This window comes from Pinus tabuliformis, chromosome 8 (assembly GCF_031772625.1).
Source record: "Pinus tabuliformis cultivar Carrire ecotype Pingquan chromosome 8, CPIR1, whole genome shotgun sequence".
NCBI classification, from domain to species: domain Eukaryota; kingdom Viridiplantae; phylum Streptophyta; class Pinopsida; order Pinales; family Pinaceae; genus Pinus; species Pinus tabuliformis.
The window spans coordinates 1,270,202,473-1,270,221,615 of NC_142294.1; the positions used below are offsets into that span (position 1 = coordinate 1,270,202,473).

The 19,143-nt window shown below is 35.3% G+C and overlaps 1 protein-coding gene and 1 pseudogene across 2 annotated transcripts in view; both read left to right on the forward strand.

Annotated features, from left to right (window-relative positions):
* Positions 1 to 1,684: 1,684 nt before the first annotated feature.
* On the forward strand, positions 1,685 to 3,796 carry LOC149240010 (putative receptor-like protein kinase At1g80640). The gene is made up of 4 exons (XM_089370032.1): positions 1,685 to 2,191; positions 2,385 to 2,588; positions 3,071 to 3,318; positions 3,566 to 3,796. Exons 1-4 carry the CDS (start codon positions 1,996 to 1,998, stop codon positions 3,794 to 3,796), a joined length of 879 nt encoding a protein of 292 aa, XP_089226158.1. The 5' UTR covers positions 1,685 to 1,995.
* A 255-nt stretch (positions 3,797 to 4,051) lies between these two features.
* The window catches only part of LOC149240011 (glyceraldehyde-3-phosphate dehydrogenase, cytosolic-like), a 156,513-nt pseudogene continuing 141,421 nt past the window's right edge, over positions 4,052 to 19,143 (forward strand). The window contains exons 1-2 of the transcript XR_016246477.1: positions 4,052 to 4,150; positions 4,679 to 4,784. The product of XR_016246477.1 is annotated as a glyceraldehyde-3-phosphate dehydrogenase, cytosolic-like (transcript). The remainder of the gene's footprint in view (positions 4,151 to 4,678; positions 4,785 to 19,143) is intronic.

A 19,143-nucleotide genomic window follows, 5' to 3' on the forward strand; every position in this document is an offset into this window, starting at 1 on the left:
GACCCATGAAGTAGGGGCCATTTTGGAAGATCAGGTATTTATCTTCTTTTGATGTGAATTTGAAGAGGAAATAACCTCTCCCCATAAAGTAAGAGGTGACGCTTTCTTTGTTCAGAGGTGCCCAATTTCTATTAACCCAGCTTTCTATGATTTTTGGAGACGGCCATAGCTCGGTGAACTGGCCGATGAGAGCCCTTTCAGTCAGTGACAGGGCAATTTGGATCGGGGTTTCTGGAGGGAGGGAGATCACCGAAATATCGTCCAATCTCTTGACAAACTTCGCAGCTTCAATGTTTTTCTTCTTTGGCAGTCCTGCCAAAAGCCTGTTAAAAGCCTCAGAAGGTGAGGTCGGCGGAGGAGGCGGAAGAGGCGCCTGAGGGGTGCCCAGCCCCTCCATGGCCACAATCTCTGAGAGCGGATCTGTCAGTCTGCTGAACGATCCATGAAAGGCAGACCGCAGCAAGCAGGAGGCTCACCAGCGGACGGGTTCGCAGGAGCCGGGCCAGCAAAGGGCAGGGGCTCGCTGTCTGCAACTTGCGGAGGATGCGGTTGCAGGGCCGAGGGTTGCAGAGCTCAGTCAGATTGCTTGGAGCCTTATATTGCATATTTATATTTAATGTTTTAATAATTATTAATTTTTTGAATTTTATATATTTATTAATCTTAAATTAAAATTTACAAGTTTAATTATTTTTTAATAATCATATTTATTAGTTATAAATTTTAAACATATAGAATATTTATTTAAAAATGAGAACAATTCAAAATTATATCAAAATTCTAAACTTATAAATGTTAAGTAATTTTTTTAAAATTTTAATTGAAAATGTAAATTTTAAATAAATAAAATATTAATTTAAAAATTATAATATTTCAAAACTACAACCAAACTTCCTGGCTAGTCTTCATTTGCCTGACTAAAAATGGGGCCGTGGGACCACCATCTCGGTAGATAAGTCTAGAAATTTTAAATAATATTTTTTAATTTAATTAAAAAATTAAATAATAAATAATATTTTTATTAAACATTCATGGTTGTATTTCTTATAGAAAATTGGACACTCCACTTATACAGATGAAATATTAGACTTATAAAAACCAAATCTCCCACTTAACTAATAGACTTATAAAAATCAAATCTCTCGCTTAACTATTAAACCACAACAGTGAAATATTTTTACGCCGTAAGGCGTTTCCCTTTGAAATGAATTGCCCCAGCCGCCGACGTGTCCTATTGTTGACCGTGGATTTGTGGTGTTAGACGATTGAATGAAGTGTGATCGTTGATCCAACATTGATCCAAAACTGAACGGTTAATGAGGAAGCGGGACGGACGCACCGCCAGCGAGCCATTCGTTTTGCAGCTGACAGTGGTGGTCAATTGTAGGTCCGTGGCCATGGGACCATTTCTTGAGTTGTAGTGTGCTGTTCCTGTGCACTATGAGTGTTTTGTATTGTGTGATATGTGTGGGCTCACGGATAAGCGCTGAACGACTAGTTTGCATGTACAGCTCTTCAACTAACTCGTCTATGAGTTTAATTTATTTTTCTTTTCCATGTTTTTTGTGTCTCTTAGTGCTGACATGATTCACTACAACTTCATGAGGGGGGATGTTTCATGTGTTTTGCAGTGGGCAAGTTCAGATGGTAACTAGTTTTATTATTTTTTGAAGCGCACACTCATTTGGAGGCCTGAACTTCACTTGTGGAGGACTGCTGGGCATTTGGTGCTGCAAATCTTGTTGTGATCAGTGAAGATCAACTCTCTGTTCAGATCTGTTTACATTCTCGCTTGAAGTGTTCAAAGAAATCCAATGTAAATGGGATTTGATCTACCCCGTGTATTCTTGTTACCAATTTTACAAATTTGAGAGCAGTGCTATGCATTTTTGGGTTTGAACCTTCCTTGAGAAAATGCAGATATCTACCTCTTTGAATATCTCCTGAGCTTTCTGCCACAGCCTGACTGACTTTCAAGTAGAACTCATTTTCAAGATGGGGCATTCAGTTTTACTGCATATTTTGATTCTGAGTCTCTCTCTTTTTAACAAACTCGAGACTGCAAAGGGACGTTCTTTACTGGTGCCTACCTCTGCGCCAGTTTCTTTGCATTTCGCACTGTCATCGACTTCCCTACTTGATGATCCCCTGGAAAAAAGAAATGCATCAACTAAACCAGAAAATTCAACCGGTAAGAGCTTCAACGCCAGCCTTTTCATTAAATTTTTGAAGAGTATATTTATGCTAAAAAATACAGCCTGTGTAGGATTTCTTCAGAAATTGAAATCTCTCAATTTGAATTGCTTGTTTGCATCTTTCTACAAGTTCTGAGAAGTCATTGCGCTTTGTTCTTTTGACGATTGCAAAATGGGTTGTGTGTTCAGACACAGGTTCTCCAATGCAGATAGACAAAGAATCTCATCACATCAACAAAGGACTGCTATTGGCAATTATCATACTGCCAATATTTGTTGGATGTATCATGATTTCTTCAGTTTGTACTTGGTTGTATAGAAAGACTTACAACTCTGCTCCTTCTTCACCTCAACCTCATGCATTCAAGCGAAATTTAGATCCAGACGCCTCAGGTTGGTATCACCACTATGTCATATTTTATCCCTTTCACTGTGTGAAACCAAACCCTCTCTTGATGTGTACACCAACAGGGCAGCCACAAGAGAGTGGTGCTTCCTATGGAGATATTGTTTGATTGGATTCGGGGCTGAGATTCGATGACTTCCCCTGTTGAATCTGTGTGGATATCTTTTGGATGTATGTATACATATTAACTATTATGCATTACTGCCAGTGTCGTGGAATGGTTTCCATGACTATAGAAATTCTTCTCCTCTGTCAAACTATTATTTTTCGTGGGGGTTAACATAATAAACATCAGACTTGATTTCATGATCTGAATCATCTGATAAAATCAAAATTTTGGATTCTAACAAATTATAAAAAGCCATGGGTGCGGATGACCTCTGTTTACATGAGAGTTCGATTAGTTACATTACGACTATTTTGATCTAGGGTTAGCTCACTAAGTTGCCTGTAATTTGAATTTTCACAGATGCCTATAGGGGTATTCCACTCATGCCTCTCCTGAGTCATTTGAACTCCTGTGTTTCTAAGAAAAAGGGATGTGCAACTGCAATTGAATATTCTAAGCTGCTAACAGCTACAATTAACTTCAGCAGCAATAACATACTTGGAGAGGGTGGATTTGGGTGTGTATACAAGGCAATGTTTGATGATGATTCCTTTGATGCTGTGAAGAAGCTAGATGAGGGTAGTAGACAGGCTGAGCATGAATTTCAGGTAGGTAATAAAAACGTTACAGGCATTATTTTGGAAGCTGGCTGCTTCTTCAAACTTAAGAAGATATTAGTGAAGGCATTTTCTGGGGGGGGTGCCCTAAAGTTGCCCTTTCGAGTGTCTTTTCTTTTATGGATTTGGTGATGCACTGAATTTAACATATTGCATTGTTCTTTTTATTCTCCCTATAATTTTAGAACTTAGAAGAAGCTTTGCTGATTTCATCTGTTGGTATTGTCATTGGTTGAAGAATGAAGTGGAGATAATGAGCAAAATCCAACATCCAAACCTTGTTTCTTTTCTTGGGTTCTGTACTCATGAAAATACACGGTTTTTAGCATATGATTTGATGCAGAATGGCTCGTTGGAAGACCAATTACATGGTAGCTTTCTCCAACCACTGGGCAAGTTCAATATTGCCTATGTTTTGAAGCCTTTTATTTGTTCAAACAAACTTGATACTACCATTCGTCATGGATAAACTAGTAGGCCATGAGTAAGCAGCCTTTCACAGCTATGCTTTGTTAAGAAACTGTGCTGGATTGCTTGTCAGGACCATCTCACGGATCTACACTTACATGGTTTTTGTGGATGAAGATAACCCTTGATTCAACAAGGTAGTTCTAACACAGATAATTTGATTCCCTACTACTAGATTTTACCAATTGAAATCACTTTTTCACTTGGTCCTCTATCAACCTAGGAGCTCAAGCTTACCATGGTTTTCTTTCTTTTACAGGGTCTAGAACACTTGCATGAGCACTGCAACCCTGCAGTGATTCACCGAGATTTCAAATCATCAAATATTCTTCTTGATGCAAGCTTCAATGCCAAGGTGAGGGCAAGGTTTTCCAATCTCCCACTTACACTGACTGTAGTGTTAAAAATAGTAATACCATTAAATCTGCCTGGAAATGAATGTTTCTTATGTAATATTTATCAGTTAATTTGGGAAGATTCTTGTAAAGCATTAAGAAAGCTTCCTAGAATGTAATTGACAAAAGCCTTAGTAAATGTATGGCATGTGCATTGCATTCAATGGGAGATTCTGTGAGATGGGAATTCCATTGCTTTCCTACTGATTTTTTTTTTACTTTATGAACTGTTTTAAGCATCAGTTATTTTTTTGTCAAAATATTTTCATGTAGGCCTTCAGTTTTTCTTTTCTATCAATTTCGTGACATGTGCAACTGTTTGTATTAATTTATTATTGCTTATCATGAATTATACTTTGAGAAATTTCTAAATAGATTTATTTGTCCATCTTGGTTTATGTTCTTTAAAACACTTGGTCCGAAGTGAAACATTTCCTAAGTAGATGGTATTGTAGTCACCGCTCTCTAACCACTGGCTATGGATGCAGCTTTCAGATTTTGGTCTTGCAGTAACAAGTGCAGGATGTGCTGGTAACACAAATATTGATCTAGTAGGGACATTGGGATATGTAGCTTCAGAATACATGCTTGATGGTAAGTCTCTAATAAAGAAATTAGATCCAATTTTGAATTTCTCTCATTGTTCGCATATATATAGTGATATATAGTGTAGTAGAGATTAAAATATTAGTCCACCTACAATGATGTATTACCTGGAGTGTTGAAAGTATCTACGGGCCACAGTACAACAAATTACAATGCATGATCATTATAGATACACAATAGATTTGAGTTTTATTATAGAGAACAAACATGTGTCTAGTAAAATGCTGAATGATATTTGTGGTTGAGTTTGAAACCAATCATAAAGAATCAAAATTTTCCAGTTGTCTTTATTTTGTATAAACATACCACAATAGATACATACCTATAGCAAGGTCAAATTGGATGCCTTTCAATAAAACCAAAGTCATTGCTGCTTTAAATTTTGGTTCAGATACAAGTTAAAATCAATGTCTATCTCTTTTTAGTCTTGCAAGAGGTTACATATAAAAATATGCATTTACCTTGGACACATGACATGAAAATGAACCTTTTGTCATGTTTTGTCTACTATAAAGTTATCTTGCATCTTAAAAGTTGGAGCGTTCGTGTGAGGATTCATTATGAAAATTTCTCTCGTGTGCAAAATGATGTGTGTTTGGTATCCTACAAGTCTTCTAATTCATAGGACACATGCCTAGGGGGTCATGTGTTATGAATCCCACATGTTGGACATGGATTTGTAAGGACGAGTTTGGCACATGTCCGGTTCATGTTTGGTATCTTACAAGTCTTCTAAGTTAGATGACACACACCTAGGGGGTCATGTGTCACAATTTCCACATGTCAGACATGGATTCGTGAGGACGAGTTCAGGGCATGTGCCAAACTCATGTTCGACATGTGCTCTAAATGTGTCCCAAGTTTAGGACACATGTTTGTCAAAAGTGGCCCGTGGGTTTGAAAAAGGTGACTTGTCTGTCTTTTTTCCTCATTTCATTTAGTAGGTTGAAGTTCGTAGGCATTTTGGAGTGCATTTGAGGGTTATAGTGTAGCTTTGAAAGGATTCCAAGTGCAAGACAATGGTGTATGGTGTATGTGCACATCAACCTCCGTCTTATTTCTAAATAGAGGGAAGAGTGGTTGAAGGGAAAGACAAAGGTGTGGGATGTGTTTCCTAATGATATGGGGTTTGGATAGTAGTGTTGAGCTGGCATTAGCAAACTTGGATCTTAATGAACCAATGCTAGAGCCATTCAATTTTGCTGGTGGTGATCCAGTTGAGGGTTCATTCTCCACACCAACATATGCAGTGATTGGATTGGATATGGATGAGGAAGAGAAGGGTGAGGATGGAGGAGAGAGTCATGGAAGTGATGCTGATTTTTATGATTCTAACATGGAGAAGGACTATTGACAATCACAAGCTATGAGATTCTTCCATTTACGGTTCTAGTATCTACCCTATTTTGTATTTTTCATTGGCATTCCCACTTGTAGTAATAGTGACTCATTATTTATGTAATACATTTCGATTTTAATGACTTAATGAGAAACTATAGTTTATGGTTCTAATTTCTTATGTTTGTAACTTGAACGTCATTGACTTAGGACAAGTAAGTACTAAGTAGTATTTAGTTGCATGATCGAATTTGTATCATGTAAATGTTATAGTTTCTAATTTCTAACAAAATTTAAATCTTTATGTCTATAATTTCTATTTGTGTAATGTGTTATTTTCTTTTAAGGTATATATATAAACCCTGTTCTTTGTGTCTTGTTATTGGGGTCACCATGTCATGTGTTAGACACTTGTATTTTAGTGTCCTTCATGTCTCGTCTCATTGTGTCATGTAACTTAGGTATGGGGTGATGACTTTTAGTGGTTGAAGATTTCTAGGGGATGACGTGAAACTTGATCAATATAGAGATGAAAAAAATTATAATTTTCTTTTGAAAAAGGGAATAATTTATTTGTGCATTTGGGTGCTTTTGATGAGCTCTAGACCTTTACCAAGTCTTATTGTGTTAGAATAGCATGTTATCTTATTGTTCAACCAACACCAATTCTACATTGTGCTCACCCTTTGGCATGTGCCTTTCTGTAACACATCCCCTACTATCCCTAGCCCCAACTAAGGGTAGAAGGAGGCAGTTATTAAGCTAACCCAACCTCCAAAGTCTTGTTATGGAAATGGGGTCTAAATTTTTCAACCTTTTTCGACTTTCTTAAGACTTAAAACAGATGATGTTGTTTTGTTCATCTTGTCAAGACCTTTATGAAAATATAAGATTTGTTTCAATACGATTCTCGGATCAAAATATATGGCCATTCGAAGATTAGCCTATCAAATAGTGCCATGTCGTCTTGATTTGCCATGTGGTGTCCTCAAGCTATCTGAGTTAGCCACCTCATCGCCACATGGCAGCGTTACCTTAGCCGTCGGCCCGTTCATACCGGGTCATAAATTAACCCCTCTCTACGACCACATAACACTGAGATTAAAATCCCAACAGATTCCATTGTGATTCCCCACTGAAACTGCTGGGAAAGATCTTCTGGGGTTACACAGATCCTTGGCAGACCTCCTCCATGCATCCCATCGTCATTTGCTACTACAGCACGTTCGGGCTCCACCACACCATGTCGTCCCGACCCATTCTCTTCTGCGAGGCTTACAATCCGCCAAGGTTTCGTGGAAGTCCACCTGGCTACTCACCACCTCAACTCCTCTCTAACCAATCATGTGGTTGTGGTCCCTTATTCCTGTGTAGGTGGGCTTCACTGTGCCACATCACCCTGGGGACTAAATCTCAGCGGGGTTGCACCTCACTCCAACATAAATCGCAGGGTACATGGTCCCGGGGTGATGTCACCCTCCACATGGCCCCACACTAGGTATGCCATGTGTCACTTAGATCCAGTCCACTTGGGACCACAAAACCCTCGAATTCAAGTAACACGTGTCTACCTTCCAGGATGTCACGTGGCTCTGAGTCCAAGTCACTTGCCGCACTGATTTGGGGTCCTGCTTGGCCCTCTGCTGCATAGTAAGTTCAAATTTCACGTTATAAGTGTTTTGGGGGTCCTCCGCCTCACCGTGCCAATCGTTGAACAACCGACCCCACCCGCCATGTCATCTCAACAATTCATTCCTGGTGGGATTTGCCAAGCCTCCCATCGTAATCTTTGGGACACATGGTCAGCGCTAACAGTTCGCGACATTCGACGACTAGGATCTCTCTTTCATGTGCTTGTGGACATGGCTCCTGGCCATATGGTTTATAAGACATGCATCTCCGTGCTCCTCTGAGCCCTGACTTCTAGACCCACAACACATGCATATAAGAAGATAGATTTGGCTCTTTCGCCCTTGACGCTTGGTTACAGTGCCTGCGCATAGGGACAAGGGCCAAACCTCTTAACACCTTATGCTAAACCCCTGCTCGTTTCCATAAAAGTTTATACATATAGTGGTAAAGCTCTTTAAGAGCTATCCCTCTTGAGCTTAAATTGTGTTCGCATACACAGTACTCGCGCTAACCTTCCTGAGCTTTAGAGGCTTTGACACCTTTGCTGACCTATTCATATTGGTAATTCCACTAAGTTCACAACTCTGGATGATAAGGAGGGGTGGTTTTCTTGTACTTTGTTGACACCAGTTAAATTTCATTTTGTCTATATGCTCTCCAGAATTTATCTGCAACATGTTTTCAGAACTTTATTTACCATGTTTGTTGTACCATCGATTTGCAAATGGGAAAAAATGTACCAATCACTTTGAAAATAAATATACTTATCACTTGTAATTGTTTTGTGCACTCCATGCAAATGCACACTATCCTTGACCGAAGAAAATGAGTCATTACCTGTATGTTTTGAGATCGTTCCGATATAAAATTTTCGAAGATTTCCAACAAACATTTGTCTCCTATTTAAATGGGTGGTTGAAATTATTTTATGCAACACTCCCCTTTAATTACAAAAAACAAAAATTTAAACTAAGATATTTTCTTGTCCGAGTCTAAGCTATGATTACAATTTAATTTTTTTTGACGTCAGTTGGATTTCCTTTTCTTTTCTTCATTGCTTTAGCTTTGTCTTTTTGTTGTAAGCTTCAGATTTCAATGTCTTTATTGGTTGGTGCAACTGTTCTATTGTTCCAAGTTGTCCATGCATGTCCTCTATTTCTTCAAAAATTGGCTTGTATGTAAACGACTACCACATGTCACCTTCCATAGCTTGCTCTTCATCAATTTGTTCCAAAATAAATCATAAAAATATTTTGTCTCTCAAGGACACTATTGCATGGAAATTTCATTAACATTTTTATTTTCTACAACATCCATGTTGCCTTCAACATTTGTTGTTGCAACTTCTATGAAAACATTATTAACACATGGTGTTTCAAGCCATGTTTCAAGAAGTTTTAGTGTGAGAGATTCTCAATGAATACATCAACCTCTTTTCAATGAGGATAAGTTATTGTAGCATATGCCGCTAATCAATGCCAATGGCATGTCCGTGTTTATTTCAAAATGATTTAATGTATCTAACATCATCTACAATATAATCTGAAAGATAACCCATCGGTCATAACAAACCATAGCAACTAGATTCTTTTAATGTCTTAAAAAAAACCAATGAATGCACTTTGCGAGAGAAAAATGGCATTGCCACAGTAATATAAATCATAGCAGAGATCTTCATTCATATATATATATATATATATATATATATAATGTACTATAGAGATTTATTTATCTCAATGATAACTTGAGATTCCTATCCCACGCTGCATACGATTTCAGTGTATGTAAATGAAAAATTAATAGATCAATTTAATCTTAATTTTGACGGATTTAATTACCTATTCTTCCCCACTCTATGCCTTACGGTGTTTCCTTTGCAACATAAGGTGCAAATGCTAGTTTATTTTTAAAATATCTACACCGAAAAATGAAAGCTGGCAATGTGATGGGCAATTCGTTCAGTAGAGGTCATTTTGTCAACATGCAATTTTTTTGTGGTTAAAACTATTAAAAAAAAATAAAACTGTTAAATATTTTAAAATTCCGAATGTGGAATATAGCTTGTAAGGCATGTGTACGGCCATAAGGAAAAACACTTGAATATAGGTTACTGGAACGTGCAAGTGCAAAGGCATACGATCGGTGTGGAAAGAATACGGAGTATTGGCGAACAATAGAGTGCAGGGTATGGTTGAGGAAGGTGCACACAAACTGTGCAATGTAGAGTGGGCAGAGATTGGTCACATGAATGCACAAGTGCAAAGGCAAACAATTCGTGTAAAAGGAACACGGGGTCTTGGTGACCAATAGAATAGCACAAGGCACCAGAAACACTTTACTCATGATGATTGGAATTATGTTTTTTTTTAATATTATTAAAGAATTAGAATATTATATATCATTTTTTGAGATTTAATTTAGTTAAGAAAGTTATTATTATTATTATTATTATTATTTTATGATTTTTGAATAGTTTACTTAACACTTATTGCATCGGGTGATGTTCACAGGGGTGATTGAAACTAGTGAAATGAATCACATATGGTAAAGAAGTGGGATTGAAACTAGTGAAATGAATTACATAGCGTCAATCATCACTTCGCACTCGGTAACTAGGGAAGTCACCCATCCAAGATCACCTCTGGCTCAAGCTCTCGGTTAACTGTGGAGTTTTCCCCAATTAGAATATTATCAAAAAATTAGAATGCCGTAATTGTCAAAGCTGAAACCGAAACTACTATATGAGAAATAATATATAATTAATTGTGAGCATAAATGAAAATGAAATATCTTGATGAAACAAATTTGGATGATAGGAGAATTTAAAAAGAGTTTAATAGCGAGAATAAATAAAAAAGAGATGTATATAAGTGAATCTCATTATCAATTCATAATAAGCATCAAAACACACACTTTAATAATTAAATTATAATGTTATTTTAAATTATTATTATATTATATTATTTAAAAATTTATATATGATTTAAACAATATTCTTAATCATAGAGATTCACTATAATTTATAATAAAAATCCTTAGTTTTTTTTATAATATTATGGACAAATACTATGACTTATCAATACTCTTTCATTAAATAAATTGATATAAATTAATTAAAAAAATAAAAATGATATAAATTAATTTAAAAAATATAACTAATTTGGAAATAAATTTTAACCTTTAACTTATAAATACTAAATTAAATATTTTTTCATATTTTTATAGAAATCACGAACATATATGGTTTTTACCAATAAAAATGATTATAATATGAAACCTTGACATATCATCGTAAGGAAAATGTTTGAAAAAAGCTGGTTGTCAAACAATAACGCAAGCAGAGATTTTGTTACACACAAGCAACCATCCGTGTGATGAATTACCAGAAGTCACCTTTCCTTTAGTTTCAATAAACAACTAAATAAGTGGACTATGTGAAGTTTTTTTAATAAATAAATATATTTTAACACAAAGTCAAAACTCCCACATTATTATGAAACAAATAGTAAATACAAACGAATAAATAACTGTGCTATGTTAGGTTTTAGTATAATTCTATAAATATTTATTTTAACATGCAAACAAAACTTAATTGTTGCTAAATAAATAAATAGGTTATTAAATTTAAATAGAATTGTTAAATTAATAAATTTAGTGTGAAGTTAAAATTGAGTTATTACTATTAAATAAATAAAAATAAAAATAAAAAATATTTTTAATTTATAAATGTTTGTGTTAAGATTATTAATAATAAAATTACTTCTTCTTTAATTATTTTATATTTTTAGAATTTTTAATTAAATTTGACAAAATACATTTTCATTAAATCATGGTTTTTTTTGTAAATCATAATTTTTGTTGTTGTTTAAAATTTGTTTTTGAATGCATAAATGAATTCAACACCTTAAATAGATCCATACAACACTTGAATTACAAAAAGTTGATGTGTTAAACTTATGATTCCAACAAATTTTGGAGAATCTCAACTAGAAAATATCACTGTAAAAACCTCCAAAACTTAAGTCACCTAGGTCATCTACCTAGAGGGGTTGGTCTCTTCATAAAAATAATCCTAATAACCTCATAACATCAAAATGAGACTGAAACTCATTTATCCTATAGAGAATTTCATCCTTAGCATGATTTCCATCAATGTTCTTTTACCCAATAACTCCTTTAGCCACCTACTCTTGACACAATATATTCTAATTTAGAATAATATCAGACTCCATGATGATTTGCTCCTCTACTTCATGGAATTCCTATTAAATTAACGCTATAGTTTACATGTGAAAAGAGATGGACTGAGGACTATGCTCGAGCCCTTAAATGTGAACCCTGGAAGAATGCACTCACTAACGCCTTGACAAGATCCAACTCACCGAAGAGTCATGATTGTTGTCTAAATGCATGATGTTGAGGGCGGCAATGGCCCAATCTGTGAACAAAGAAGGAATCAAACCGGAAGAGACTATAAATAATCATCGTTAGAGACTAAATCAATACTCTTGAACATACAATTAACTAGCAATTGCACTAAATGTGAACCCTGGAAGAATGCACTCACTAACACCTCGACAAGATCCAACTCACCGAAGAGTCATGATTGTTGTCTAAATGCATGGTGTTGAGGGCAGCAATGGCCCAATTTGTGAACAAAGAAGGAATCAAACCGGAAGCGACTATAAATAATCATCGTTAGAGACTAAATCAATACTCTTGAACATACAATTAACTAGCAATTGCAGTAGATGTTGCAAAGGGAACACGATAAGGCAGTAGCATAGGAAAGAGTAGCATTAAGTTGTTACTCTTCCATGATGTTTAACTTAATAGCCACATTGTACCCCTAAGGATTCTAATAATTCAAAAAATTATTCTATGATTAATTATATTTTGTATTCTTATATATTTAAGAAGAAAATCTCTATAGATCACTCTTCTTAAGTTGAAATGTCTATATTGTAACCATTGTTTGTGGTAGAATGATACATTGAACTTGCGTTAGGGTGTTGGGTTTATTTATCAAATTGATTTTTCATAGCATATCATGTTTTTTAATGGTTTTTGTTTCTTTTTTTGTTTGCAACTATTATGTTCCACATTTCTTATATTCTTCTCCTACATGATAATGTAAGAAGCATATTCTAGGATGATTCTAGGTCTTTGTTTCCTTTTATTCTTAATTAGGAGGGGATGGTTTTGATTGGAGATTGAAACAATTTTAGGAAGCTTCTTTCCTTTAATGCTAGTTAACTCTACTAATACAAAATTATATATAGTGACAACCATGTTCTTAGTTAGCTAAGAGGAATATTTAAGAAAAAAATATAAGATAACAAAAACTATAAGAATCTAAATAAAATTTTGTTCTATTTCTATATCAAAATTATATTTTCTAGTTTTTATGAAATCTAAACTTCCCACTTTTTATTGATCATTTTCTCGATATTATAATTTGAGTGTTCCACTTAACTCTATATTATTAAGAAGAAATAGTATCTATTAACCTTTTAAAATAGTTAAAAAAACAAACCTTTAAATATTAGAAATTTTAATTTATATAAATATATGTTTTTTATATTATTAATACTCTTTTCAATGCTCGTTTTCTAAATTCTTATCTATTAACCATCCAAAGAGATAAAGGAAAAAATGCAGATATGAATTTCTAAGTGATATGGAAATATGTTTTTATTATTATTTTTTATAATATATATATATATATATATATATTTATCTTATTAATATATTTTAAATTTTTTTTTTTTTTAATTTCTAGAATCAAAATTTCTTATTTTCTTATCATCCTACATTAAAAGGTATAAAAACGTGAACGAACATTCAAGATTTAAGAAAATAATATATGCATATTTCTTTTCATAGGATAAAATTATTTAAGGACAAGCTTGAATATATCTATCTATATATGTATCACGATTAGCCGTGGGAAAAAAGAGGTTTAGATAATGGCAAATTTAAATTATAATAAAATTAAAAGAGACAATCTTTAAACGTAGTTTAAAATTTACAAAATTAATAAATAAATGAATTTGTTTGGTTGGTAAAGAAATACAACTACAACTACAATAGATTTTCAGAGTTATTATACCAAAAATGCTCCATCTTTCAAGTGAAGGAATTAAGATATCACGATTAGCTGTCGGAAAAGAGAGGTTTAGACAATGACAAATTTAAATTATAATAAAATTAAAAGATACAATCTTTAAACGTAGTTTAAAACTTACAAATAAATGAATTTGCCTCGTTGGTAAAGAAATACAACTACAGCTACAATAGATTTTCAAAGTTATTATACCAAAAATACTCATCTTTTAAGTGAAGGAATTAAGTGGGAAACTGTTTACGTGATTTTTTCCCAATTTAAAGTACTTAGGCATCTGACCGACATACTGTTTACTGATACTAAGATAAGTTATAGCAATTCAATTTTACACTGCAATATACAAACATTTCCAACGAGTAACATTTGGTGAAGAATATTTATATTAAGATATTTAGAGATCTTTTAATATTGGTAATATACTTCCAACATTCTTAAAAAACTATTGATCAGTCAAGGTTTGCCTATAACATAAAGATTATCACTGCGGGGCCTGCTGAGATTTCTCTAACTAAAGTCGGGATAGGGCGATGTTGAACTGCCCGTGCACATCATTGTCATGATGTGCTCGATTTTGTTGTTTCGATGGTGTTGCTTTCTTCCGGAGAGTTCGGGTAGGCGGTGCCGCTGTTGAAGTTGGGAGGCGTGGGAAGTGTTTTGGCTCTCTCTCTCAGCAGGCCTTTCCGTATTTTGAAATGATTGACGAGAGACAATGCCACACGTGTGCAACGTTGCAAGGTGTCAGTCCATGTAAAGCGAACACCACCTTGATCGTAGATTATGGACGTTCGATTTGTATACACCGTTGCCGCTCTGTGAAGAAAGCTCAACGGTGAGAGAGGCACGTAATTCACTACGCACTTCCCCTGATTCTCCATTCCCTCTTTATGATTCACCACTTCCAATTCAACGACCTCTTGATAGCTAAATAACGATTCTTTAATGCGGAATTAAAACTTAAAGAAATCGTAAAGAATGTAAAAAACTTGATGCCCAAGAAAACATGCCTCCGACCATTGATGCTATTCACACTCCGATGTATTTTGTACACAATTGCCTGCAATCTGAGCAAACTCCTCCGATGCAAGAGAATGGAAAGTTGAAAGATGACCTTCAAAATGCCTTAAAGAAAGTGAAGAGCTTTTATAGTTACAGGAGAAAAACATGAGTTTAGAAGAACAAATTACAACCAACAATGTGATTATAAAAAGCCTGAAAGATAAAGCAGATATGTTACATATCAAAAGTGAAAGCCGTGAGGCTGGGATGGCTCATATTTATATTCAGAAGGGTGAGCTGCTACACAAAAGAGATGAAATTAGTAATCAAGAAATTTCCTACGCTTTATCAGAGATAAATGATCTTACATTCAATGTTCTGTTCGAGACAAATGATCCCTTATCAGTGAAGGCGGTGACTGAAAAGCAATCTGCAAGCAAGCTGCTCGCAAATCGAACAACATCAAGGATCACGCCTAAGAAAAATACGCCAAGCAGGATGCAGCAGGAATCGAATAATGAGAAGCAGCAACAACAACATAGATAAAAATTCACCCAAAATATCTCATCCGTGTGGCACTTCCAAGCTCTGCTCACTCTAACTTGATGGTGTAAAGATGAAGGGGATTGAGTTAGTGAGCTTGGGGACCAAACAGAAGTATATATAGCCAAGCTTCCATCAAGCTTCTGTTGGCTATGTGTCAAGTGTTCCACAGATCATGGTAGAGAACTGCAGAGGGAGTAATGGACCACTCCAGAAGCTCCCAACAAGAAATTAATTAAATGCAGTTGATTTATGTAATTTAAGGAAATAACTACAGTTGGTTTCCATAATGTAAGGAAATGATTGCAGTTGGTTTCAAGAAATTACTGCAGTTGGTTTCTAGAAAGCCGTTGGGAGAGGGAGCTTAATATTCTCCCACTTGGTCCATACTTCCAATCTTAATGTCTCATCTTAAAACCCATTGATAATTTGTATTAAGTAATAGATACATGAATCATGGGGATAAGTCCTCTAATCACGAGTATTATCTTCCATGTATTACTATGTATTTATTTCTATTAAAATTTATGTGGCAACAATTTATTAATGAATAAAACTTATGTTTATTCTTGGTCCTACATAGATGAATTCTCTCAAATCAATTTAAGGTGCACATAAATATGAAAAAAACATCACAGTAATTAAGAATTTCATTAAAATAACATTGTCCATACAATGAGGAACTACATAATGGAACCAACTCCCATATTCATTACATGATCCTTGAATTTAAACGGTGGCATGCCCTTAGTCAAAGGATCAGCGATCATCAATTCAGTGCTGACGTGCTCAATGACCACTTTCTTTTCTTTAACACGTTCTCTTATAGCTAAATACTTAATGTCGATGTGTTTATTTCGACTCCCACTTTTGTAGTTTTTAGCCATAAAAACAATAGTTGAATTGTCGCAATATATTCTCAATGGCTTAGAGGTAGAATCCATAATTCTAAGCCTCGAAATGAAAATCTTAAGCCATACACCATGTAAAGTAGCCTCAAAATAGGAGACGAACTTGGCTTCCATAGTGGAAGTGGCAATCAAGGTCTGCTTGGCACTCCTCCATGATACAACTCCACCGACCATCATAAAAATGTATCCTGATGTTGATTTGCGTGAATCAACACATCCAACAAAGTCAGAAGCTGAGTAGCCAATTCTTCCAAATTGTCCGTCCATCTATACATAAGCATGTAGTTTTTGGTTCCTTGAAGGCACCTCATTACTTTCTTTGCAACTCTCCAGTGGTCTCAACCTGGATCACTCTGATATCGTCCCAACATTCCCATAAAAAATGCAATGTCAGGTCTTGTGGAGACCTGAGCATACATTAGGCTTCCGACAACATAAGCATATGGAATGTTCTTCATTTGTTCCCTTTCAAAGTCATTCTTCGGGCATTGGTTCAAATTGAACCTATCACCCTTCACAATGGGAGCTACACTTGGTGAACAATCCTTCATCCGAAATCTCTCTAAAATTTTATTAATATAGGTTTCTTGAGACAGACCCAAGATGCCTCAAAATCTATCTCTATGGATCTTAATGCCAATGACATAAGATGCCTCACCCATATTCTTCATATCGAAATTTTTAGAGAGGAATTGTTTCACCTCATGCAGCAAACCCTTATCATTGGTTGCTAGCAAAATGTCATCCACATACAAAACAAGAAAACAAATTTTACTCCCACTAACTTTCAGGTATATACATTGATCCATAATATTTTCTACAAAACCAAAAGAAGAAATTACATTATGGAATTTCAAATACCATTGGCGGGATGCTTGTTTTAAACTGTATAATGATTTCTTGAGCTTGCAAACCAATTGCTCACCATCACTAGAGGGGAATCCTTCAATTTGTTTCATGTAAACCTCCTCCTCTAGATCTCCATTGAGAAAAGTCGTTTTCACATCCATTTGTTGCAACTCCAAGTCAAAATGGGCTACTAATGCCATAATAACACGTAAGGAATCTTTCTTAGATACAGGAGAAACAGTCTCCGTGTAGTCAATTCCTTCTTTCTAAGTGAATCCCTTAGCAACAAGTCTTGCCTTGTATCTCTCAATGTTTCCTAATGATTCTTTCTTTGTTTTAAAGACCCATTTACATCCAATGGCTTTTGCACCATTAGGCAACTCAACAAGATCCCAGACTTCATTACTCTTTATAGAATTCATCTCTTCCTTCATGGCATCGTACCATAATTCTGATTCTTTGCAACTCATGGCTTGTGAAAAAGACTCGGGATCATTTTCGGCTCCAATGTTGTAGTCAAATTCTTGCGAATACACAACATAATCATCAGGAATTGCTGACCTCTTTGGTCTAGTAGGTATTCTTAATGTTGTACCATCATCTTCCTGAGAAGTATGTGGTTCAACTCGTTGTTCAAAAGTTCTTGTCAATTCTTGAACTACCTGATCTAATGGAATGTCGTCAGCAGCTTGTGGAACTTCAACAATTGGTTTTTCAACACCAGTTTTTACTTGAGGGGTGTTGTGAACAATAACCAATCTATCACTTGAGGTGGAAGGTTGAGATTCTAAATGATCCTTCTCAGAAACTATGTTCCTGGTTTGATCGCTCCCACTGATCAAGTCATTTTCAAGAAACTTTGCATTTCTTGATTCCACAATCTTAGTGCTGTTAGATGAATAATAAAATCTGTAACCTTTAGACCTTTGAGCATATTCAATGAAATACCCACTAATGGTCCTTAGGTCCAGCTTCTTCTCTTGTGGATTATAAATTCTCACTTCAGACGGGCATCCCCAAACACGCATATGTCGCAAACTCAGTTTCCAACCTTTCCATAATTCAAATGGCATTTTAGGAACATCCTTGGTTGGAACTCGGTTTAATATATACACTGCCATCTTAAGTGCTTCAGTCCACAAGGATTTAGGAAGATTGGAGCTGCTAAGCATACTTCGCACCTTGTCCAATAATGTTTGGTTTTCTTCTTTCTGCTACACCATTCTGGTCGGGTGAACCAGGCATGGTGTATTGGGCAACAATCCCATGCTCTTGAAGAAATTTTGCAAATGGCCCAGGTGCTTGTCCATCTTCGATGTATCTACCATAATATTCTCCACCTCTATCTGATCTCACGATCTTAATTTGCTTGCCACATTGTTTCTCTACTTCAACCTTAAAGATCTTAAAGGCATCTAATGCTTCGTTCTTTGTTGAAGCATGTAGAGATACATATATCGTGAGTAATAATCTATAAAAGAGATGAAGTATCTCTGACCATGTGAGTCCATGTCCGGATTACATATATCAGTATGCATGATCTCTAATATGTCCGAACTCCTATTGGCACCTTTCTTTGACTTGTTGGTCTGCTTTCCCTTTATGCAGTCCACACAAGTCTCAAAATCAGTAAAATCCAGAGTATTAAGTATCCCTTCATTTACTAATCTTTTAATTCTTTCTATGGAGATATGACCTAACCTCCGGTGCCATAATTTAGAGGAATCTTCACTAATAACACATCTTTTAGTGCCAATGTGAACATGCATTGAATCATAAGTGACATTGTTTTGTAAATTAATGCAGTTACGACCATTAGACAAAATACCATTCCCAACATAATGAGATTTATAAAATAAATTGAAAGATGTTTCTGAAAAGTTGAAGGAATATCCAAAAGGTACAAGTCTTGAAACTGAAATCAAGTTTCTAGAAAAACTTGGAACATAAA

Coding starts and splice junctions, on each gene's coding strand:
- LOC149240010 (XM_089370032.1), top strand. CDS start 1,996: ATGGGGCATTCAGTTTTACTGCATATTTTGATTCTGAGTCTCTCTCTT. Junction 2,589..3,070: donor TTTAGATCCAGACGCCTCAG/GTTGGTATCACC, acceptor GAATTTTCACAG/ATGCCTATAGGGGTATTCCA. Junction 3,319..3,565: donor AGGCTGAGCATGAATTTCAG/GTAGGTAATAAA, acceptor CATTGGTTGAAG/AATGAAGTGGAGATAATGAG.